Source organism: Ctenopharyngodon idella, chromosome 3 (assembly GCF_019924925.1).
Source record: "Ctenopharyngodon idella isolate HZGC_01 chromosome 3, HZGC01, whole genome shotgun sequence".
In the NCBI taxonomy this organism is placed as follows: domain Eukaryota; kingdom Metazoa; phylum Chordata; class Actinopteri; order Cypriniformes; family Xenocyprididae; genus Ctenopharyngodon; species Ctenopharyngodon idella.
The window spans coordinates 35,844,667-35,869,255 of NC_067222.1; the positions used below are offsets into that span (position 1 = coordinate 35,844,667).

Consider the following 24,589-nt stretch of genomic DNA (forward strand, 5'->3'; position numbering starts at 1 on the left):
CGCGTGATCAGAAAGTGGGCGTGCTTTACAGGTGCGCAGGGCGACCAAATAAGGAATAAATCTTCGGGTTATGACACTTCTGACACTTTTTCATCTCGAGTTATCCGTGTTAACTGCACAGGCCAGCAGTGGTGGTGAAAACCTTCAATTATTCCTTTGTATGAAAACGATGAAACACAAAAGGTAGGCAAGTTTCTAACAAAAACAGCTTCATCTTAAAAGTGTCAAATTCATTATCACATAATTTTACTCACCTTAGAATAGAGTAAAGCCTGAGTTTGATATCTGCGACTACATAAAACAAACTCATGCACACAATAACTTTAACAGTTTGTAGTGACACCAATTGGACAAAAAGAGAAGCTGAGAGACTTCAGGCTGTTTCATGAGTATTGGGACAAAACAAGCTGCTTGGACTGCGAACGTTATTTTCTGTATCCAGAAACTGTTGTGGAGCTGGATCTGTTAAACATATTAAGAGGTATTCACCTACGAATTGATACTTCTCAGGCAATATAGTACGATGTAGCCAGAGTTTGGATATAAGAAATTTGTATTAAACAAATTAAATCTTTTTTATTGACAAGAAAACTCTCTCGTGATCCACTCTGTAGACTTCATCACTACTGATGCAACTCTCTGGTGAATTGTAAGTAACTATGTACAACGAGAACTGTGTGTGTGTGTATGCTAGCTATTGGTTGTTTCAGCTGTCTGATGAAAACCTACCAATCACATTTAGTAATACTGATACGATCGTTGCATAATAACAGCCCTTTGTAACAGTCATCAGTGACACAGAAAATCTTACAGTGTTGACAGAATAACCATTTTTTCCCCCCGACATCACACATGTAGCCATTTTCTGATGTTGCTACTAATAGGACCCATTTAAAATGAGTGAATATATCTAAAAGTTCAGGGGCCGTATGTATAAAAGTAAAATTTTAGTCTTAAGTGTGTCAAAATGAATGACAAATTTTACTCTTATTCCTAGACTTAAGAATAAGTATGATTCATAAAGGTTCCTAAGTGTCAAGACTAGGTCTCAGCTCCTAAACCTAGTTAGGAGAAACAAGATGGCAGCAAAGAGACACAGGCTTTCCAATGAAGATATAATGCATTGGAGTTATATGATGACATGGAGTTGATAAAACGATAAATTTGATTGACAATTCTTTTCATAACTGACCTAATAAGAAATGTAATAACTTTAAATAAATGTAATAAATAATACTTAAACAATCATTAATAAGTTTAGTGCATTTTAATGACTTTGAACTTTTTACAACTTTAAATGTAGTAACCTCTCCCACTCTACAAATCAATGCTCTGACTGTAGAAATGAAATAGTAATTACCTTTTTTGGTAACTGGAAAAATGCAGCAGTGCACCGGTGATGACTTGGACCCATCAGTCCACAGTAATCAGGCTCTTAAATAGTACTTTTGCTAAACTTACCACACCAAACTATTTTAAAATATTTTAAATATGAGGCAAGAATAAAACACTAAACTAAGCAAAGGTATTTATCTGACAAAATTTTGGCAAAAAAGGGGGAAAACTACAGCTAAAGGTTTCAGAAAAACAAAAAAGCTCAGAAAAAAGCAAACATTGACTACAACATAACCACTTTTTAATATTGCATTGGTCCACTTGTTCTTGCATGTGCTCATAATTTCTTTGTATGACAGCCTGGCCAAAAATAATTTGAAATATATTGGGTAACAAATGAACACTTGTCATTTACAGATACAATAACAACAAGTTACATTGCATTCATTGCTTATATTTTGTTAATTAAATGTGTACAATTATACATTTTTTAATAATGTATTATTTTTACATTCCAAACTGTGTAAAACATGAATGAATCAGGAAGAGGTCAAGGCCCAGCAAACCATGAGCACCATAAATCTAAAAGCATGTAAAAAAAAAAAAAAAAAAAAAAAAGGCAGTAAATATATCTATGATATTTTTAAAATGAAACTATACTGTATGCAGTTTTTCTTATACTATATAACTTGTATAACATCTACGCAATTATGTTGAAATGATCAGTATTTTAATTATTGTTTTTCCTTGTGAGGTCTTGGAATAAACTTCAGTGTGATGGGAACCTTCGGCTGAAAAATAACATTCATCTCTAGAGGGATCTGAAAATAAACAAGAGAATATAAAGAATAGTGCATTTATAACTTTGTGTTTAATCAAGAGGTTAAGCACAGTCTGCCATGTATTCCTGATTGTCTCTTTATGATGACAGTCAAAGTACCAACCTGCGTCTCTTTACATGTTTCCACAGTGAAGTTCTGAAGAAGCTTCACAACAAGCAGTTTCATGATCATTAGGGCAAATCTCATTCCAATGCAATTCCGAGGCCCGAGTCCAAAAGGCATGAAAGCGTACTGGTTAATCTCTGATTTACTCTCTGGGCTGAACCTGCAGAGAAATATTAGAGTGACTTAGCAATTCTAGCTTATCAGTTTAGCAATGCTAACCTCTAGCGTAAATCTGGCATGTGGTTCAGTAAACTGCATGAATCACATGCTATAAGATTCATATGTGAGAAAAACTGAAGTGAGAAAAATTGTGGCTGTGAAAAAAATGTTCACATCAGAATTACATCACCTCTCCGGCCTGAACTCATCGGGAGAATCCCAGAGCTGTGGGTCACGACATAAAACATATGTAGGAATTCCAACCAGAGTGTCTTTTGGTATTGTCACGCCATTGATCTCCACAGTCTTCTTACAGACCCTCTCTAAGCGTGGGGCAGTGGGAAGGAGACGCATTGATTCGTTGATGGCCATTTCCAAGTAATCCATTTTCATCAATGCATCGTATGTGATGGGAGTCTGAAAAAAACAAAAAACAAGACATGTCCAATACATATGGTTTAACTCTAAATTTGCTTCAGATTCTTTACACAAAATCTGTGAATAGAGCAGAAGCCGGTGCGCTCACATCAGGAGGGAAGTTTGTGTCAATCTCCTCAACCAGCTTTTCCAGGCAGTCTGGATTAGTCGCAAGATTATAGAGGAGGAAAGTGAGAGTGGAGCTTGTAGTTTCATAACCTCCGAGGATGAAAACGAAGGACTGTGAGAGAATCTCATGATCTGTTAGTCCTGTCAGATTCACAAGACAGCATATTTGAAAACAAGTCACATCTCTGATGGTCATGTGCATTTGAATGTGTAAATTCTGCGCTGTCTCTCAAACCTTTTGCTGGCTGGTCACTTGTATCGTCCTTAGCTTGATCATCAGGTATTTGATTCTGGATCATCAGCTTGAGAAAATCTACTTGACCCTGATTAAAAACACAGTGGCATCACCATCACTGCCAGATCTAAACAACAGTGAGAGTGACTGTATACTCTTAAAAATAAAGATTCTTGACTTTGATTCATAGAATTTATTCATTTCCACTGCACAAAAGGTTTTTTATAGTGGAAAATTTTTTTTTTAGATTTTTTTTTTTTTTTTAAATATAATGCTAAGAAAAAATTAGTTCTTTTAAGAACTGTTCACTGAAAGGAACACCCAATGAACCCAATAACACCCTACTGGAACCTTTAATTTTTAGAGTGTAGTTGAAAAGTGAAATACTGACATACATCTGATTCCTTGTGCTCGTCCTTAATCTTTCTCAGGACACTGTAGAAAAAATCCATAGACGACTTCGAAAAAAGAGTTATACCCAGTTTGCTCAAAAGAATTGCAAAAGAGGGAAACATAACTGAAAAAAGAAAATTAATTTATTATTTGTTTCTCTCGTCATTAGCTCTTTTCATTTTTCATGATTATTATACAAACAATGACATACGTATTAGCAAAGAGAGAGGACTGAAGATATTAAACTGGAAAAACTTCTTGATGTTAATAACGAAAGGATCATCCGGGTTGTTTATGGAGTCGATGTCAACGCTAAAGGAGGAGCTGGTGACGACATCCAAACTATATGGAGCGACAACTCTGGAATAAAAATAGTGTTGTTTTCTTAGTAAAATATATTAGAGATCACTTGCAGATCATTACATGTGGTTTTCATTTATATACATAAAACAACTACAAAATTTTTTTTAATGATATCCTGAAATTGACAATTATGCACTTTATTTAAAGACAGATGTAACATACTCTTTTGTTTTAACTGGCTGCTCATGGTCTCGCTTCTGCATGTTTTTAATAAAACGATCTGCATGTGTCACAGCTATGGGAAATATCTGAAACATATTTAAAGTGTTAGTTATGCAAGTGTCATGTGAGCAACAAGAATATAATAAAAAAAAAATGAATTGGGCTTTGCTCAACTCTATTTTAATCTCTAAACCACTAATTGATTTTACTGTTCTCTAAAGAAGAAGTAGAGAATATTGGGACAAGACTCCAATATATGATAAAGCTCATATTATGAGCCTGCACTATACCTCCTTCAGTCGTCCGCTTGTGAAATACGGGGAGAGTGAATTGCGGATTCTCTTCCATTTCTCATCTCTAACCATAATAATACCGTCACCAATGGGGCCAGCCAGGTCTACTTTTATAATCTGTAGAAAATTATGACCTTTACTGGATCTTCAACTGTCTTTGAACTGCCACAACAATTTTATTGTGCAAAATTGTTTGTGAGCTTACCCTTCTGTTAGTGAAGTTAGAATAACATTCTTTCACCAAAACGGTTTTGATAATTTCCAGATCAGTGACCATTAATATTGGGAGTGTTCCATCATAAATCCTGAACAATGAAAGGAATATTGATCAGTTTGTATTCATGGTGATCTAGGCAAATAATAAAATAGCATATGATGTAGTTTTAACCAATTATTTTGTAGTTTCTTAATTTATATTCAAATTTAAACAGATGTCATTTATTAAGTCAAATTACATTGCATCCCCCTGTAAAGATGTATATAGCTGGAATGACAAATATTACACAAAAATAAGAATTAGTATTATCAATTTGATGTAACACATTCTTTCAACACAGTAAATGTATAACTGAGACTCACCCCCAAACTTTTCCATACTTCTTAGCACACTCCATATCAAAATTACACAAACCCTAAAATACATTTGCATAGAATTAATCATTGAAAGGGAGTCTTATTGCTCCAATATTATTTGAATACACATTCCTATATTATTCTAAAGCAGTTACATAATGAATTACTCACTTTAGTGTATGAGAGAAGTGTGCCAACGAAAGGCCAAGGTCTTGGTCCTGGAATTCCCAGTTTTTTGAAAAACCCATGTGGCCAAACACCGTAACTAAAGTGTGATAAATTATACAGTTATCAAACAAACTTCAAACAAATACTAATTAAAATAAGACAAGTTAGATATAGATATAGATTTGGGTGACCAGATTTTTTTTAACCCTCAACCTGGGACAGGAAGGAAGCATTTCATTTTTTCTTTTTTTTTTTTTTTTTTTAATGGTTATCACCATTTTAACCACATTTAGATTTCTGTTGTATGCTGAAGTACATACTAGTCTTTCAATTAATATGTTGTTTTAAAGCTTATAAAATCATCTGAGGCTGAGCTATCACTGCTATAAATTCCAACTACACATTTATATGTAATTTATAGCAGAAGACTTTAAGACACTTTTCGACAAATAATTTAACACAAAATACTTATGATGAAAACTAAAATGAAATGCAACTCTGTAAATATCATAACATTCAAGTGATTTTATCAAGTCATTTACAAGATGGCAAGTCGTAATTATGACAACAAATGAGTTCAAGTTATTTTGATTGCAGCAAGATGGTGATCTACCTTTTCTACAGAAGATTCAGCAAGAATTTTTAACTCTACTTCTACAAAATGATGAATAAAGAATGCGCACGAGCAGTGTTTTTACTTTTTTATTATTAAACTTATGAAGGTTCTGTAAATTTAATTGTTCCATATTCTATTATAATTGTACAGTACTATCGCATTTTTACATGCAACTTAGCTAGCTTTATCTTAGCTAAGTTAGTCTAGCTTAACTAGACTTTCAACCAGCATAACAAAGAATGTTTCTGTAGAGAATAGCCTTTTGCAACTTTAATACAATGACAAACACATTATATTCAGTAAATCTGAATTAAAAAACACTTTTACTAAACTTATATTAAAGAAAATAGCCTGCTCAGCTCACAGTTTACCCTTACGGAACAAAAATATACTGCAAAATATAATGCGATAAATTACATAATACATTTCCATATATGGGAAACTAGTGTTTATATTTTTCAATAAAGACAAAAAGTAGCATTACATGTAATATTCATAAAGTTTCATACTTTATTGTGTAAGTATGTTACACATACATGTCCCCATATAAATGTGAATGTATGTAAACACATATATACACACACATTCATGGAATCAATCAGTGGTTAGAACAGATGTCTAGTTCCCAGCATGCTGTAATGTTTAATGTTCTATTATTTTGGAATTTAAAAGGTTTTGTAGTATGTCTGAGTTTTTGGTGTTACCATTGTGCTGAAGAGTACAGCCTTTGGTTAGGCTGATCACTGGCCAAAAAACATTAAGTATTGGCTGTGCTCTTTGCAGCACAGTGATAGTCTCTTAGCTAAATTTAGTACATGCAAGTGTGCTATAGTTAGCTAGCTTGAAAATATAAAACATTTATAATGCAAATATAAGAAATGTATTACATAATACATTTCTCAATATATGTGTGTTTAAACTGCATGAGTAAATATGTCAGCAATATATTACACATGTATCTGATCACATATACATCTATACATAATGAAGTGTATTAGCCTACTGGATATAAAATTACATACATTATGATTCAATATATGAAAATTTCTCATTATTCAATAGATTGTTATATATTTACACAATATATTATTTTGTATCTTTATATCATTTAATATATTGATCACTCATATATAGGGAAATATATTTTCTTTGCACAATGGTATAGAAATCAGTACGCGCGTTTTCTTTTATACGCGTAGCAGTGAGGGCGCGCGAGACTGGTGCATTGCGAGCTCTGAGGTCGCAGACGTTTTAATAATCTACAAAGACGAGTATCAGAAAATCAACCTGAAGTTGCAGTGACACAGAACTGCAAACGATACCAGAGACATTTTCCTTTGATGATTCAACGTCAACGGAAAAAGTTAGCGATCCTCGCTGAAATCGGGACAGTTGTCGGTACACATCTCGTGAACAAGGACATCCCTAATATACATTAGAACTATAACACAGAATAAAGCCTATACGAATGTTTGCATTAACCCTTTATTAAATACTCACATAAACAGGAGAGTTATGACCAGAACCACCAGGGTCCAGGTCACAGACAGAGATGAAAGGTCAATCATTATAAGTCAGCTGTATTCTTCAGTCTCCTCAGCTCCAGAGGAAGTCCTAATGCACACAGATACTGTTGCTTTTGTTTTTATTCACGTCAGACGGCGCGTGATCAGAAAGTGGGCGTGCTTTACAGGTGCGCAGGGCGACCAAATAAGGAATAAATCTTCGGGTTATGACACTTCTGACACTTTTTCATCTCGAGTTATCCGTGTTAACTGCACAGGCCAGCAGTGGTGGTGAAAACCTTCAATTATTCCTTTGTATGAAAACGATGAAACACAAAAGGTAGGCAAGTTTCTAACAAAAACAGCTTCATCTTAAAAGTGTCAAATTCATTATCACATAATTTTACTCACCTTAGAATAGAGTAAAGCCTGAGTTTGATATCTGCGACTACATAAAACAAACTCATGCACACAATAACTTTAACAGTTTGTAGTGACACCAACTGGACAAAAAGAGAAGCTGAGAGACTTCAGGCTGTTTCATGAGTATTGGGACAAAACAAGCTGCTTGGACTGCGAACGTTATTTTCTGTATCCAGAAACTGTTGTGGAGCTGGATCTGTTAAACATATTAAGAGGTATTCACCTACGAATTGATACTTCTCAGGCAATATGGTACGATGTAGCCAGAGTTTGGATATAAGAAATTTGTATTAAACAAATTAAATCTTTTTTATTGACAAGAAAACTCTCTCGTGATCCACTCTGTAGACTTCATCACTACTGATGCAACTCTCTGGTGAATTGTAAGTAACTATGTACAACGAGAACTGTGTGTGTGTGTATTCTAGCTATTGGTTGTTTCAGCTGTCTGATGAAAACCTACCAATCACATTTAGTAATACTGATACGATCGTTGCATAATAACAGCCCTTTGTAACAGTCATCAGTGACACAGAAAATCTTACAGTGTTGACAGAATAACCATTTTTTCCCCCGACATCACACATGTAGCCATTTTCTGATGTTGCTACTAATAGGACCCATTTAAAATGAGTGAATATATCTAAAAGTTCAGGGGCCGTATGTATAAAAGTAAAATTTTAGTCTTAAGTGTGTCAAAATGAATGACAAATTTTACTCTTATTCCTAGACTTAAGAATAAGTATGATTCATAAAGGTTCCTAAGTGTCAAGACTAGGTCTCAGCTCCTAAACCTAGTTAGGAGAAACAAGATGGCAGCAAAGAGACACAGGCTTTCCAATGAAGATATAATGCATTGGAGTTATATGATGACATGGAGTTGATAAAACGATACATTTGATTGACAATTCTTTTCATAACTGACCTAATAAGATATACTTAGAATAATAGAATAATAAGAATAATACTTAAACAATCATTAATAAGTTTAGTGCATTTTAATGACTTTGAACTTTTTACAACTTTAAATGTAGTAACCTCTCCCACTCTACAAATCAATGCTCTGACTGTAGAAATGAAATAGTAATTACCTTTTTTGGTAACTGGAAAAATGCAGCAGTGCACCAGGTGATGACTTGGACCCATCAGTCCACAGTAATCAGGCTCTTAAATAGTACTTTTGCTAAACTTACCACACCAAACTATTTTAAAATATTTTAAATATGAGGCAAGAATAAAACACTAAACTAAGCAAAGGTATTTATCTGACAAAATTTTGGCAAAAAAGGGGGAAAACTACAGCTAAAGGTTTCAGAAAAACAAAAAAGCTCAGAAAAAAGCAAACATTGACTACAACATAACCACTTTTTAATATTGCATTGGTCCACTTGTTCTTGCATGTGCTCATAATTTCTTTGTATGACAGCCTGGCCAAAAATAATTTGAAATAATTTGAAATTTATTGGGTAACAAATGAACACTTGTCATTTACAGATACAATAACAACAAGTTACATTGCATTCATTGCTTATATTTTGTTAATTAAATGTGTACAATTATACATTTTTTAATAATGTATTATTTTTACATTCCAAACTGTGTAAAACATGAATGAATCAGGAAGAGGTCAAGGCCCAGCAAACCATGAGCACCATAAATCTAAAAGCATGTAAAAAAAAAAAAAAGGCAGTAAATATATCTATGATATTTTTAAAATGAAACTATACTGTATGCAGTTTTTCTTATACTATATAACTTGTAGAACATCTACGCAATTATGTTGAAATGATCAGTATTTTAATTATTGTTTTTCCTTGTGAGGTCTTGGAATAAACTTCAGTGTGATGGGAACCTTCGGCTGAAAAATAACATTCATCTCTAGAGGGATCTGAAAATAAACAAGAGAATATAAAGAATAGTGCATTTATAACTTTGTGTTTAATCAAGAGGTTAAGCACAGTCTGCCATGTATTCCTGATTGTCTCTTTATGATGACAGTCAAAGTACCAACCTGTGTCTCTTTACATGTTTCCACAGTGAAGTTCTGAAGAAGCTTCACAACAAGCAGTTTCATGATCATTAGGGCAAATCTCATTCCAATGCAATTCCGAGGCCCGAGTCCAAAAGGCATGAAAGCGTACTGGTTAATCTCTGATTTACTCTCTGGGCTGAACCTGCAGAGAAATATTAGAGTGACTTAGCAATTCTAGCTTATCAGTTTAGCAATGCTAACCTCTAGCGTAAATCTGGCATGTGGTTCAGTAAACTGCATGAATCACATGCTATAAGATTCATATGTGAGAAAAACTGAAGTGAGAAAAATTGTGGCTGTGAAAGAAATGTTCACATCAGAATTACATCACCTCTCCGGCCTGAACTCATCGGGAGAATCCCAGAGCTGTGGGTCACGACATAAAACATATGTAGGAATTCCAACCAGAGTGTCTTTTGGTATTGTCACGCCATTGATCTCCACAGTCTTCTTACAGACCCTCTCTAAGCGTGGGGCAGTGGGAAGGAGACGCATTGATTCGTTGATGGCCATTTCCAAGTAATCCATTTTCATCAATGCATCGTATGTGATGGGAGTCTGAAAAAAACAAAAAACAAGACATGTCCAATACATATGGTTTAACTCTAAATTTGCTTCAGATTCTTTACACAAAATCTGTGAATAGAGCAGAAGCCGGTGCGCTCACATCAGGAGGGAAGTTTGTGTCAATCTCCTCAACCAGCTTTTCCAGGCAGTCTGGATTAGTCGCAAGATTATAGAGGAGGAAAGTGAGAGTGGAGCTTGTAGTTTCATAACCTCCGAGGATGAAAACGAAGGACTGTGAGAGAATCTCATGATCTGTTAGTCCTGTCAGATTCACAAGACAGCATATTTGAAAACAAGTCACATCTCTGATGGTCATGTGCATTTGAATGTGTAAATTCTGCGCTGTCTCTCAAACCTTTTGCTGGCTGGTCACTTGTATCGTCCTTAGCTTGATCATCAGGTATTTGATTCTGGATCATCAGCTTGAGAAAATCTACTTGACCCTGATTAAAAACACAGTGGCATCACCATCACTGCCAGATCTAAACAACAGTGAGAGTGACTGTATACTCTTAAAAATAAAGATTCTTGACTTTGATTCATAGAATTTATTCATTTCCACTGCACAAAAGGTTTTTTATAGTGGAAAATTTTTTTTTTAGATTTTTTTTTTTTTAAATATAATGCTAAGAAAAAATTAGTTCTTTTAAGAACTGTTCACTGAAAGGAACACCCAATGAACCCAATAACACCCTACTGGAACCTTTAATTTTTAGAGTGTAGTTGAAAAGTGAAATACTGACATACATCTGATTCCTTGTGCTCGTCCTTAATCTTTCTCAGGACACTGTAGAAAAAATCCATAGACGACTTCGAAAAAAGAGTTATACCCAGTTTGCTCAAAAGAATTGCAAAAGAGGGAAACATAACTGAAAAAAGAAAATTCATTTATTATTTGTTTCTCTCGTCATTAGCTCTTTTCATTTTTCATGATTATTATACAAACAATGACATACGTATTAGCAAAGAGAGAGGACTGAAGATATTAAACTGGAAAAACTTCTTGATGTTAATAACGAAAGGATCATCCGGGTTGTTTATGGAGTCGATGTCAACGCTAAAGGAGGAGCTGGTGACGACATCCAAACTGTATGGAGCGACAACTCTGGAATAAAAATAGTGTTGTTTTCTTAGTAAAATATATTAGAGATCACTTGCAGATCATTACATGTGGTTTTCATTTATATACATAAAACAACTACAAAATTTTTTTTAATGATATCCTGAAATTGACAATTATGCACTTTATTTAAAGACAGATGTAACATACTCTTTTGTTTTAACTGGCTGCTCATGGTCTCGCTTCTGCATGTTTTTAATAAAACGATCTGCATGTGTCACAGCTATGGGAAATATCTGAAACATATTTAAAGTGTTAGTTATGCAAGTGTCATGTGAGCAACAAGAATATAATAAAAAAAAAATGAATTGGGCTTTGCTCAACTCTATTTTAATCTCTAAACCACTAATTGATTTTACTGTTCTCTAAAGAAGTAGAGAATATTGGGACAAGACTCCAATATATGATAAAGCTCATATTATGAGCCTGCACTATACCTCCTTCAGTCGTCCGCTTGTGAAATACGGGGAGAGTGAATTGCGGATTCTCTTCCATTTCTCATCTCTAACCATAATAATACCGTCACCAATGGGGCCAGCCAGGTCTACTTTTATAATCTGTAGAAAATTATGACCTTTACTGGATCTTCAACTGTCTTTGAACTGCCACAACAATTTTATTGTGCAAAATAGTGTTTGTGAGGTTACCCTTCTGTTAGTGAAGTTAGAATAACATTCTTTCACCAAAACGGTTTTGATAATTTCCAGATCAGTGACCATTAATATTGGGAGTGTTCCATCATAAATCCTGAACAATGAAAGGAATATTGATCAGTTTGTATTCATGGTGATCTAGGCAAATAATAAAATAGCATATGATGTAGTTTTAACCAATTATTTTGTAGTTTCTTAATTTATATTCAAATTTAAATAGATGTCATTTATTAAGTCAAATTACATTGCATCCCCCTGTAAAGATGTATATAGCTGGAATGACAAATATTACACAAAAATAAGAATTAGTATTATCAATTTGATGTAACACATTCTTTCAACACAGTAAATGTATAACTGAGACTCACCCCCAAACTTTTCCATACTTCTTAGCACACTCCATATCAAAATTACACAAACCCTAAAATACATTTGCATAGAATTAATCATTGAAAGGGAGTCTTATTGCTCCAATATTATTTGAATACACATTCCTATATTATTCTAAAGCAGTTACATAATGAATTACTCACTTTAGTGTATGAGAGAAGTGTGCCAACGAAAGGCCAAGGTCTTGGTCCTGGAATTCCCAGTTTTTTGAAAAACCCATGTGGCCAAACACCGTAACTACAGTGTGATAAATTATACAGTTATCAAACAAACTTCAAACAAATACTAATTAAAATAAGACAAGTTAGATATAGATATAGATTTGGATGACCAGATTTTTTTTAACCCTCAACCTGGGACAGGAAGGAAGCATTTCATTTTTTCTTTTCTTTTCTTTTTTTAATGGTTATCACCATTTTAACCACATTTAGATTTCTGTTGTATGCTGAAGTACATACTAGTCTTTCAATTAATATGTTGTTCTAAAGCTTATAAAATCATCTGAGGCTGAGCTATCACTGCTATAAATCCCAACTACACATTTATATGTAATTTACAGCAGAAGACTTTAAGACACTTTTCGACAAATAATTTAACACAAAATACTTATGATGAAAACTAAAATGAAATGCAACTCTGTAAATATCATAACATTCAAGTGATTTTATCAAGTCATTTACAAGATGGCAAGTCGTAATTATGACAACAAATGAGTTCAAGTTATTTTGATTGCAGCAAGATGGTGATCTACCTTTTCTACAGAAGATTCAGCAAGAATTTTTAACTCTACTTCTACAAAATGATGAATAAAGAATGCGCACGAGCAGTGTTTTTACTTTTTTATTATTAAACTTATGAAGGTTCTGTAAATTTAATTGTTCCATATTCTATTATAATTGTACAGTACTATCGCATTTTTACATGCAACTTAGCTAGCTTTATCTTAGCTAAGTTAGTCTAGCTTAACTAGACTTTCAACCAGCATAACAAAGAATGTTTCTGTAGAGAATAGCCTTTTGCAACTTTAATACAATGACAAACACATTATATTCAGTAAATCTGAATTAAAAAACACTTTTACTAAACTTATATTAAAGAAAATAGCCTGCTCAGCTCACAGTTTACCCTTACGGAACAAAAATATACTGCAAAATATAATGCGATAAATTACATAATACATTTCCATATATGGGAAACTAGTGTTTATATTTTTCAATAAAGACAAAAAGTAGCATTACATGTAATATTCATAAAGTTTCATACTTTATTGTGTAAGTATGTTACACATACATGTCCCCATATAAATGTGAATGTATGTAAACACATATATACACACACATTCATGGAATCAATCAGTGGTTAGAACAGATGTCTAGTTCCCAGCATGCTTTAATGTTTAATGTTCTATTATTTTGGAATTTAAAAGGTTTTGTAGTATGTCTGAGTTTTTGGTGTTACCATTGTGCTGAAGAGTACAGCCTTTGGTTAGGCTGATCATTGGCCAAAAAACATTAAGTATTGGCTGTGCTCTTTGCAGCACAGTGATAGTCTCTTAGCTAAATTTAGTACATGCAAGTGTGCTATAGTTAGCTAGCTTGAAAATATAAAACATTTATAATGCAAATATAAGAAATGTATTACATAATACATTTCTCAATATATGTGTGTTTAAACTGCATGAGTAAATATGTCAGCAATATATTACACATGTATCTGATCACATATACATCTATACATAATGAAGTGTATTAGCCTACTGGATATAAAATTACATACATTATGATTCAATATATGAAAATTTCTCATTATTCAATAGATTGTTATATATTTACACAATATATTATTTTGTATCTTTATATCATTTAATATATTGATCACTCATATATAGGGAAATATATTTTCTTTGCACAATGGTACAGAAATCAGTACGCGCGTTTTCTTTTAAACGCGTAGCAGTGAGGGCGCGCGAGACTGGTGCATTGCGAGCTCTGAGGTCGCAGACGTTTTAATAATCTACAAAGACGAGTATCAGAAAATCAACCTGAAGTTGCAGTGACACAGAACTGCAAACGATACCAGAGACATTTTCCTTTGATGATTCAACGTCAACGGAAAAAGTTAGCGATCCTCGCTGAAATCGGGACAGTTGTCGGTACACATCTCGTGAACAAGGACATCCCTAATATACATTAGAACTATAACACAGAATAAAGCCTATACGAATGTTTGCATTAACCCTTTATTAAATACTCACATAAACAGGAGAGTTATGACCAGAACCACCAGGGTCCAGGTCACAGACAGAGATGAAAGGTCAATCATTATAAGTCAGCTGTATTCTTCAGTCTCCTCAGCTCCAGAGGAAGTCCTAATGCACACAGATACTGTTGCTTTTGTTTTTATTCACGTCAGACGGCGCGTGATCAGAAAGTGGGCGTGCTTTACAGGTGCGCAGGGCGACCAAATAAGGAATAAATCTTCGGGTTATGACACTTCTGACACTTTTTCATCTCGAGTTATCCGTGTTAACTGCACAGGCCAGCAGTGGTGGTGAAAACCTTCAATTATTCCTTTGTATGAAAACGATGAAACACAAAAGGTAGGCAAGTTTCTAACAAAAACAGCTTCATCTTAAAAGTGTCAAATTCATTATCACATAATTTTACTCACCTTAGAATAGAGTAAAGCCTGAGTTTGATATCTGCGACTACATAAAACAAACTCATGCACACAATAACTTTAACAGTTTGTAGTGACACCAACTGGACAAAAAGAGAAGCTGAGAGACTTCAGGCTGTTTCATGAGTATTGGGACAAAACAAGCTGCTTGGACTGCGAACGTTATTTTCTGTATCCAGAAACTGTTGTGGAGCTGGATCTGTTAAACATATTAAGAGGTATTCACCTACGAATTGATACTTCTCAGGCAATATGGTACGATGTAGCCAGAGTTTGGATATAAGAAATTTGTATTAAACAAATTAAATCTTTTTTATTGACAAGAAAACTCTCTCGTGATCCACTCTGTAAACTTCATCACTACTGATGCAACTCTCTGGTGAATTGTAAGTAACTATGTACAACGAGAACTGTGTGTGTGTGTATGCTAGCTATTGGTTGTTTCAGCTGTCTGATGAAAACCTACCAATCACATTTAGTAATACTGATACGATCGTTGCATAATAACAGCCCTTTGTAACAGTCATCAGTGACACAGAAAATCTTACAGTGTTGACAGAATAACCATTTTTTCCCCCGACATCACACATGTAGCCATTTTCTGATGTTGCTACTAATAGGACCCATTTAAAATGAGTGAATATATCTAAAAGTTCAGGGGCCGTATGTATAAAAGTAAAATTTTAGTCTTAAGTGTGTCAAAATGAATGACATAATTAAATTTTACTCTTATTCCTAGACTTAAGAATAAGTATGATTCATAAAGGTTCCTAAGTGTCAAGACTAGGTCTCAGCTCCTAAACCTAGTTAGGAGAAACAAGATGGCAGCAAAGAGACACAGGCTTTCCAATGAAGATATAATGCATTGGAGTTATATGATGACATGGAGTTGATAAAACGATAAATTTGATCGACAATTCTTTTCATAACTGACCTAATAAGAAATGTAATAACTTTAAATAAATGTAATAAATAATACTTAAACAATCATTAATAAGTTTAGTGCATTTTAATGACTTTGAACTTTTTACAACTTTAAATGTAGTAACCTCTCCCACTCTACAAATCAATGCTCTGACTGTAGAAATGAAATAGTAATTACCTTTTTTGGTAACTGGAAAAATGCAACAGTGCACCAGTGATGACTTGGACCCATCAGTACACAGTAATCAGGCTCTTAAATAGTACTTTTGCTAAACTTACCACACCAAACTATTTTAAAATATTTTAAATATGAGGCAAGAATAAAACACTAAACTAAGCAAAGGTATTTATCTGACAAAATTTTGGCAAAAAAGGGGGAAAACTACAGCTAAAGGTTTCAGAAAAACAAAAAAGCTCAGAAAAAAGCAAACATTGACTACAACATAACCACTTTTTAATATTGCATTGGTCCACTTGTTCTTGCATGTGCTCATAATTTCTTTGTATGACAGCCTGGCCAAAAATAATTTGAAATAATTTGAAATTTATTGGGTAACAAATGAACACTTGTCATTTACAGATACAATAACAACAAGTTACTTTGCATTCATTGCTTATATTTTGTTAATTAAATGTGTACAATTATACATTTTTTAATAATGTATTATTTTTACATTCCAAACTGTGTAAAACATGAATGAATCAGGAAGAGGTCAAGGCCCAGCAAACCATGAGCACCATAAATCTAAAAGCATGTAAAAAAAAAAAAAAAGGCAGTAAATATATCTATGATATTTTTTAAAATGAAACTATACTGTATGCAGTTTTTCTTATACTATATAACTTGTATAACATCTACGCAATTATGTTGAAATGATCAGTATTTTAATTATTGTTTTTCCTTGTGAGGTCTTGGAATAAACTTCAGTGTGATGGGAACCTTCGGCTGAAAAATAACATTCATCTCTAGAGGGATCTGAAAATAAACAAGAGAATATAAAGAATAGTGCATTTATAACTTTGTGTTTAATCAAGAGGTTAAGCACAGTCTGCCATGTATTCCTGATTGTCTCTTTATGATGACAGTCAAAGTACCAACCTGTGTCTCTTTACATGTTTCCACAGTGAAGTTCTGAAGAAGCTTCACAACAAGCAGTTTCATGATCATTAGGGCAAATCTCATTCCAATGCAATTCCGAGGCCCGAGTCCAAAAGGCATGAAAGCGTACTGGTTAATCTCTGATTTACTCTCTGGGCTGAACCTGCAGAAAAATACAGAGATGCAAAAAGTTGAGTGAATTTTGCTTCAATGAAATTGTCTCACACATTTTTTCTAAACTGCATGAATCACATGCTATAAGATTTAAATGTGAGAAAAGCTGAAGGAAATGTTCAAAAAGCATCAGTAGCTCAGTTTCCATCCACCTATTTATATACATTTATACCTATTTATATTTTCCGATTTTGCATTTTGGAAAAGCTAAGATTCGGATAAATTCTAAAAATGTCCATAAAAACGTGCTAAATTGAATTGGTTAATTTTTTATTCAATAAGAAGACATGCGCATAAACTACGATGGAAACACATTTATCAAATAAATTCCTCGATGCACAACAAAAAACTCATGTGACTTTGCCTCAACAGTGGATGTGTTTAGATAACGTTTATGGTTACTCATGTAACCCTGGTTCCCCGAGATAAGTTCGCTGACGCTTATGGGGAAAACGTAGTTTTCTCTGAATCCTGAACCCTGATTGGTTCACATTTAAACAACTGCACAGACAAATGGCATTTCAGCCCGCCAGAAAGGGCGGGGTTGACTGCATATATAAGTCATGCAGTAATGCCATATCGTCCGAATCTTTCAACTGATGAGCGGCTAGCATGACTCGATGTGCAGCGTAGTAGCACGGCAAGCTACAGAATGCTTGTTCCCGTTATCTCAGGGAACCAGGGTTACGTGAGTAACCATAAATGTTCCCTTTCGATACGGTTCACTCGCATTGCATCTGAGTACATGAGAATTGTCGTCTGAGACCGAAGTGTGAATCACACCCATGAAGCGGGGTGGTCAGCGAGCAAATTGGAGCGAGTAGCCTTGTTCTGTTATCCCCAAAATCTAGCTTGACCCTCCGGGGATGGCCTCCTATGCCCGCAGTCAAGTGGAAAATGGTTGAAATACTAAAGGCTGCTTCTCACACTGAAGCGGGAGAACGGCACCTGTTAAAGCATTGAGAGTTAAAGCATTCAAACGTAAGATAACAGCATTTACTGCATTTCATTTGCACGCTCTGAGACCCAAGCCATTTATGATGAAGGAAAAGAGCCACATTGGCTTCCCCGATTGCAGCAACTTCCATTTTTATTACATATATATATATTTTGCGGCAATTTGCCAGGAAGTGACAATTTTGTTCTCTTGAGCACATGGGATGGAAACACTGATTTATTTGCAAATGTTTTATTAAGTTTGCAACTTTGGGGGGAAACATAGCTACTGTCTTAAAGATGAATTACATCACCTCTCCGGCCTGAACTCATCAGGAGAATCCCAGAGCTGCGGGTCACGATATAAAACACATGTAGGAATTCCAACCAGAGTGTTTTTTGGTATTGTCACGCCATTGATCTCCACAGTCTTCTTACAGACCCTTTCTAAGCGTGGGGCAGTGGGAAGGAGACGCATTGATTCGTTGATGGCCATTTCCAAGTAATCCATTTTCATCAATGCATCGTATGTGATGGGAGTCTGAAAAAAAAAAAAAAAAAAAAAAATGTCAGATGCATATTATGGCTTTGTTTTAAACTTACTTCCTGTTCCTTAAGTAAAACAATTGAACTCTAAACTCTAAAACTGCTTTAAAATGGTTTCTTTACACCAGGGGTTCTCAACTCTGGCCCTCGAGATCCACTTTCCAGCAGAGTTTACCTCCAACACTGATTAACTTGTTCAGGTGTTTTAGTGTTGGAGCAAAACTCTGCAGGAAAGTGGATCTCGAGGACCAGAGCTGAGAATCCCTGCTTTACACAAAATCTGTGAACAGAGCAGAAGCCGGTGCACTCACATCAGGAGGGAAGTTTGTGTCAATCTCCTCAACCAGCTTTTCCAGGGAGTCTGGATTAGTCGCAAGATTATAGAGGAGGAAAGTGAGAGTGGAGCTTGTAGTTTCATAACCTCCGAGGATGAAAACGAAGGACTGTGAGAGAATCTCATGATCTGTTAGCCCTGTCAGATTCACAAAACAGCATATTTGAAAACAAGTCACATCTCTGATGGTCATGTGCATTTGAATGTGTAAATTCTGCGCTGTCTCTCAAACCTTTTGCTGGCTGGTCACTTGTATCGTCCTTAGCTTGATCATCAGGTATTTGATTCTGGATCATGAGCTTGAGAAAATCTACTCGACCCTGATTAAAAACACAAAGTGTGGCATCAATATCTCTGCAAAATCTGAAGCTGTAGCTGAAGAGTGAAATAGTGATAAACATACATCTGGTTTCTTGTTGTGCTCGTCCTTAATCTTTCTCAAGGTATTGTAGAAAAAATCCATAGACGACCTTGAAAAAAGACTTATCCCCATTTTTCCCAAAAGATTTGCAATGGAGGGAAATAAAGCTGAAAAAAAAAAAAAAAAAGCAATTTCTTATTTTTTTGAGATCTCAAAACTAATTATTGTAACAATTTTTTCATGTAAAATTATGTAAAACTGTTTTAGAATGCAAATCAACAACAAAAGTTACTTTTATTGTACAAATTACATACTTAAAAGCAGAATGAGAGGACTGAACAGACTGAACTGGAAAAACTTCTTGATGTTAGTAACGAAAGGATCATCCGGGTTGTTTATGGAGTCGATGTCAACGCTAAAGGAGGAGCTGGTGACGACATCCAAACTATATGGAGCGACAACTCTGGAATAAAAATAGTGTTGTTTTCTTAGTAAAATATATTAGAGATCACTTGCAGATCATTACATGTGGTTTTCATTTATATACAAAATTCTAATTATAATCATTATTTAGTGAAAGTTTTGCTGTAAATGCTTCAGTAAATTTCAGGACTGACAGTGAATGCTCTTTATGTTTTAAAGGTATGCACTTTATTTAAAGACAGATGTAACATACTCTTTTGTTTTAACTGGCTGCTCGTGGTCTCGCTTTTGCATGTTTTTAATAAAACGATCTGCATGTGTCACAGCTATGGGAAATATCTGAAACATATTTAGAAATAAGTGTTAGTTACGCACCTGTCATGTGAGCAACAAGTACAGTATAAAATATAAATATTATATACAGACATGGACAAAATTGTTGGTACCCTTAATAAATATGATCAAAGATGACTTTAAAAATAAATCTGCATTGTTTATCCTTTTGATCTTTAATTCATAAAATTAGCAAAAATGTAACCTTTCATTGAAGGAAAAGAATTGAAAGTGGGGGGGAAAATCACATTATGAAATAAATGTTTTTCTCCAAAACACGTTGGCCACAATTATTGGCACCCCTAGAATTTTTTTTGAGTAAAATATCTCTGAAGTATATTCCCATTCATATTTACATTTTTTTTTTCATATTTCCAATCAACGAAAGATGTTACAAATCTGCCTGGAAGAGGACGTGTGTCTAAATCGTCCTAATGCGCGGTGAGGAGGAGAGTTTGAGTGGACAAAGACTCTCCAAGGATCACAGCTGGAGAACTGCAGAGATTAGTTGAGTCTTGAGTCTCAGAAAGCCTAAAAAAAAAAAAACAATCTCCAGCACCTTCAGTTGTCAGACAGGACTGGAACTTCAAACAGGACCGGCTTCTATGGTCAGATGAAACTTAAAAAAAAAAAAAAAAAAAGAGCTTTTTGGCAGCAAACCCACCAGATGGGTTTGGTGCACACATGGATAAAAAGTACCCCATGCCCACGGTTAAATATACTGCTGGATTTTTCTGCTGGAGGTCCTGAACATCTTGTTCAGATACATGGCATCATGGATTCTATCAAATACCAACAGATAAAAAAAAAAAAATCAAAACCTGACCGCTTCTGCTAGAAATCCAATAATGGGCCGTGGTTGGATCTTCCATCGGGACAATGATCCAAAACAAACATCAAAACCAACACAAAAATGTGTCACTGAGCACAAAATGAAGCTTCTGCCATGGCCGTCCCAGTCCCCTGACCTAAACCCTATAGAAAATGAGTGAAGTGAACTGAAGAGAAGAAGCACCAACATGGAGCTGGGAATCTGAAGGATCTGTAGAGATTCTGCATGAAAGAATGGTCTCTGATCTCTTGCCAGGTGTTCTCCAAACTCATCAGGCATTATAGGAGAAAACTCAGAGCTGTTATCTTGGCAAAAGGAGGTTGCAAAAAGTATTGAATAAAAGGGTGCCAATAATTGTGGCCAACGTGTTTTGGAGAAAAACATTTACTTCATAATGTGATTTTCCCCCCACTTTCAATTCCTCTCCTTCAAAGAAAGGTTAGATTTTTGCTAATTTTATGGATTAAAGATCAAAAGGATAAACAATGCAGATCAGGTCATCTTAGATCATATTTATCAAGGGTACCAACAATTTTGTCCACGTCTGTAATAGTATACAATAAAAGGTTTTGGCAACAAAAACATTTTAAAACATTTTTATAAAGGAGTACAGAGAGACTAGATCCCAATGCCTGAAACAGCTCACGTCAAAGTTCAACCTAAGTTTGTTCAAAACCCGTGGAACAATATTGGACCCCTTTGTATGTACAAAAAAAACATACAACTATTTCTTCCCAGTATCTTCTTTTGTAAAAGTGAGAAAAAGAAGGTCATTCAGGTTGGGAACAACATGAAGGTGAGTAAATCATGCCAATTTTCATTTTAGGGTGAACTATCCCTTTAAGGACTTGTACTATACCTCCTTCAGTCGTCCACTTGTGAAATATGGAGAAAGTGAAGCACGAATTCGTTTCCATCTCTCATCTTTAACTATAGTTATTCCATCAGCAAAGGGGCCAGCCAGGTCCGGATTTGTATCCTGTACAAATTCCAATGAAAAAAAAAAAAAGAAAAGAAAAGATTTTTACTGGGGCATAAAAGGAATCCTCAGCTTCCTGCCATTATGGGACTTTCTGTATAACTGTGAAGGTGTGCTTACTCTTCTGTTAGTGAAGGTAGAATAACAATCTTTCACCATAATTGTTTTGATCATTTCCAGGTCAGTGACCATTAATATTGGGAGTCTTCCATCATAAATCCTGAGCAATGAAAGAAATATTGATCAGTTTGCATTCACAGTGATCTAGGCAAATAACTACACTACCATTCAAAAGTTTGGGTCAGTAAAAAAAAAAAAAAAAAAAATGTGACAGCAAGGATGAACATTGATCAAAAGTGACAGTAAAGACTTTTATCATCTTACAAAAGATGTCTATTTCAAATTACTGCTGTTCTTTGAAACTTTCTTTTCATCAACAGAAATCCTGATAATTAAACCCTTTTAATAATAATAATAATAATAATAATAATAATAATAATAATACATGTTTATTGAGCAGCAAATCAGATTTCTGAAGGATCATATGACACTGAAGACTGGAGTGATGATGCTGAAAATAAAGCTTTTCCATCACAGGAATGAATGACATAAAATATACTAAAATAGAAAACAGTTATTGTAATATTGTTAACTGTAATAATAATATTTCACAAGATTACTGTTTTTACTGTAGTTTTTATCAAATAAATGCAGCCTTGGTCAAAAAACATGACAACCTCAAAACTTTTGGTAGTGTAAAGTGCACATCTTTTCACCATCAGAGCTGTTCTGAACTTAAGCATCACATAATATTTAATTGCATATTAATGACATATTATAGTATTTCAGCTTTTCAACACATTCCTTCAACACAGTAAATGTATAACTGAGACTCACCCCCAAACTTTTCCATACTTCTTAGCACACTCCATATCAAAATTAAACAAACCCTAAAATACATTTGCATAGACAATTAATCAATGAAAGAGAGTCTTATTTCTTCAGCAACATTTCTATATTATTCCAAAGCAGTTAACTAATGAATTACTCACTTTAGAGTATGAGAGAAATGTGCCAACGAAAGGCCAAGGTCTTGGTCCTGGAATTCCCAGTTTGTTGAAAAATCCATGTGGCCAAACACCGTAACTACAGTGTGATCAATAACAGAGATGTCAAACTACAAACAACCACATCAGATCCATTCCATGTAGATATATATCTTATATGAACTGTACAGTGTGATAAAGTACACAAATATAACTACTGCTACACAACTACTAATTAATAATGAGATACATTAAATACAGACAGATACTTTACTAAAAGCTATAACACAGAATATTGGTCGTTTAGACTTGCTATTATTATTCATTACTCACATAAACAGGAGAGTTATGACCAGAACCACCAGGGTCCAGGTCACAGACAGAGATGAGAAGTCAATCATTGTAAGTCAGCTCTCAGCCTGTAGGACTGTATTCTTCAGTCTCTTTAGCTCCAACGATGCTGTTGGTTTCGTTTTTATTCACTACAGACGGATCATGATCCGGAAGAGGGCGTGATTTACAGGTGCGCAAGGTTACCAAATAAGGAGTAAATCGACAGGTTACGACTGTTTTGACACGTTTAAGTTATCAGTGTTAACTGCACTGACCAGCAATGGTGGCATAAGCCTTCAGTTATTCCTTGGTTAAGAAACATACATGAAAACGACGAAAGACACACAAAAAAGAAAATAAGTTCGCTTTAGAGTGTCAAATAGAGTATCACATCGATTTTACTCACCTTAGATAAGAGTAAAGCCTGAGTTTTATATCTGCGACTTAATAAAACACTTCCTCTGTGTTCTGTCGCACAATAACATAAGCGGGTCCTTTCATTGTATTTTTAACAGTTTATAGTGACATCCATTGGCCAAAAAGAGAAATTACTTTAGACTCCAACTGAGTTCAGTCTGATTCTGATTCTTATTTTATATACAGCATGTATGATAACATGAATCTATAACCTACGAATGCATGCTTTAGTCACTTAATGTTTCAACTCCTCTAGAAAACAAAACATGTGTTGTCATGTTAAATGTTTATGAATGATACCCATTTCTTTTCTTTTCTTTTTTCTTTTCTTATTACCTTTGTTAACTTTAAGGTCCCACTATAATATTTTCACTTGAATTCAGTCCATATAATGTGTTATTTGCAAAGTATCAGTAGCAATAAACATTTTGAGATCATGCACTCCAGAAAAATGTATTTTCAGGTAAAGTGGGCCATCCCTGATTTACCAAAAACAATCTTGTTTCTTAATTAGAAATTATGAAAAGACATGGTTTATTAACAAATATTATCAAACAAACATATTCAACAAAATATATAACAAATCCAAAAGCATATAGCCTGGCTATGAGTCGAGTGAAATTCATAAGTTCACTCAATTCATGCATAAAATTCACTGATAGAACATGTTGTGCTGAAATGAAGAAATCTAAA

At 34.5% G+C, this 24,589-nt stretch overlaps 3 protein-coding genes and 1 long non-coding RNA gene across 9 annotated transcripts; 1 reads left to right on the forward strand and 3 right to left on the reverse strand.

Moving 5' to 3' along the window:
- The first annotated feature begins 34 nt into the window (after nt 1-34).
- On the forward strand, nt 35-9,590 carry LOC127508542 (uncharacterized). 2 transcript variants are annotated; one of them, XR_007928830.1, is made up of 2 exons: nt 35-183; nt 7,783-9,590. It is a non-coding gene; the product is annotated as an uncharacterized LOC127508542 (long non-coding RNA). The 2 variants fall into 2 exon arrangements; XR_007928829.1 differs by lacking the exon at nt 35-183 and adding an exon at nt 7,487-7,635.
- Nucleotides 1,620-7,519, reverse strand: LOC127508537 (cytochrome P450 3A30-like). The gene is made up of 13 exons (XM_051886593.1): nt 7,291-7,519; nt 5,178-5,271; nt 5,013-5,065; nt 4,639-4,738; nt 4,431-4,550; nt 4,141-4,226; nt 3,827-3,975; nt 3,618-3,739; nt 3,223-3,310; nt 2,968-3,128; nt 2,632-2,858; nt 2,280-2,442; nt 1,620-2,156 (listed from the first exon to the last, which is right to left on the reverse strand). The coding sequence occupies exons 1-13, from the start codon at nt 7,356-7,358 to the stop codon at nt 2,070-2,072; spliced, it is 1,518 nt and encodes a 505-aa protein (XP_051742553.1). The 5' UTR covers nt 7,359-7,519; the 3' UTR covers nt 1,620-2,069.
- LOC127508536 (cytochrome P450 3A27-like) lies at nt 9,157-14,962 on the reverse strand. Of its 3 annotated transcripts, XM_051886590.1 has the most exons (13): nt 14,735-14,962; nt 12,624-12,717; nt 12,459-12,511; nt 12,085-12,184; nt 11,875-11,994; nt 11,588-11,673; nt 11,274-11,422; nt 11,065-11,186; nt 10,673-10,760; nt 10,418-10,578; nt 10,082-10,308; nt 9,730-9,892; nt 9,157-9,606 (listed from the first exon to the last, which is right to left on the reverse strand). In XM_051886590.1, the coding sequence occupies exons 1-13, from the start codon at nt 14,800-14,802 to the stop codon at nt 9,520-9,522; spliced, it is 1,518 nt and encodes a 505-aa protein (XP_051742550.1). In that variant the 5' UTR covers nt 14,803-14,962; the 3' UTR covers nt 9,157-9,519. The 3 variants fall into 3 exon arrangements, with proteins under 3 accessions (XP_051742550.1, XP_051742551.1, XP_051742552.1); XM_051886591.1 differs by lacking the exons at nt 11,588-11,673; nt 11,875-11,994; nt 12,085-12,184 and having other exon boundaries at nt 14,735-14,941; XM_051886592.1 differs by lacking the exons at nt 11,274-11,422; nt 11,588-11,673; nt 11,875-11,994; ... (2 more) ...; nt 12,624-12,717; nt 14,735-14,962 and having other exon boundaries at nt 11,061-11,152.
- Nucleotides 14,963-16,607: 1,645 nt separating this feature from the next.
- Nucleotides 16,608-23,986, reverse strand: LOC127508535 (cytochrome P450 3A40-like). 3 transcript variants are annotated; one of them, XM_051886588.1, is made up of 14 exons: nt 23,886-23,986; nt 23,480-23,628; nt 23,153-23,246; nt 22,998-23,050; nt 22,221-22,320; nt 21,981-22,100; nt 20,210-20,295; nt 19,848-19,996; nt 19,576-19,700; nt 19,405-19,492; nt 19,150-19,310; nt 18,607-18,833; nt 17,183-17,345; nt 16,608-17,059 (listed from the first exon to the last, which is right to left on the reverse strand). In XM_051886588.1, the coding sequence occupies exons 2-14, from the start codon at nt 23,545-23,547 to the stop codon at nt 16,973-16,975; spliced, it is 1,521 nt and encodes a 506-aa protein (XP_051742548.1). In that variant the 5' UTR covers nt 23,548-23,628; nt 23,886-23,986; the 3' UTR covers nt 16,608-16,972. The 3 variants fall into 3 exon arrangements, with proteins under 3 accessions (XP_051742548.1, XP_051742547.1, XP_051742549.1); XM_051886587.1 differs by having other exon boundaries at nt 23,480-23,954; XM_051886589.1 differs by lacking the exon at nt 22,998-23,050 and having other exon boundaries at nt 23,480-23,953.
- Nucleotides 23,987-24,589: the final 603 nt, after the last annotated feature.

Bases quoted from the DNA above. Each gene is read 5' to 3' on its own strand.
- LOC127508537 (XM_051886593.1), bottom strand. From the start codon at position 7,358: ATGATTGACCTTTCATCTCTGTCTGTGACCTGGACCCTGGTGGTTCTG. The intron at 4,227-4,430 runs GTATAGTGCAGG...AATATGTTTCAG, and splicing joins CAAGCGGACGACTGAAGGAG to ATATTTCCCATAGCTGTGAC. The intron at 3,129-3,222 runs GTTTGAGAGACA...TGAATCTGACAG, and splicing joins AAGTGACCAGCCAGCAAAAG to GACTAACAGATCATGAGATT.
- LOC127508535 (XM_051886588.1), bottom strand. From the start codon at position 23,547: ATGATTGACTTCTCATCTCTGTCTGTGACCTGGACCCTGGTGGTTCTG. The intron at 20,296-21,980 runs GTATAGTACAAG...AATATGTTTCAG, and splicing joins CAAGTGGACGACTGAAGGAG to ATATTTCCCATAGCTGTGAC. The intron at 19,701-19,847 runs GTATGTAATTTG...TTTTTTTTTCAG, and splicing joins TCCTCTCATTCTGCTTTTAA to CTTTATTTCCCTCCATTGCA.
- LOC127508536 (XM_051886590.1), bottom strand. From the start codon at position 14,802: ATGATTGACCTTTCATCTCTGTCTGTGACCTGGACCCTGGTGGTTCTG. The intron at 11,674-11,874 runs GTATAGTGCAGG...AATATGTTTCAG, and splicing joins CAAGCGGACGACTGAAGGAG to ATATTTCCCATAGCTGTGAC. The intron at 11,187-11,273 runs GTATGTCATTGT...TTCTTTTTTCAG, and splicing joins TCCTCTCTCTTTGCTAATAC to TTATGTTTCCCTCTTTTGCA.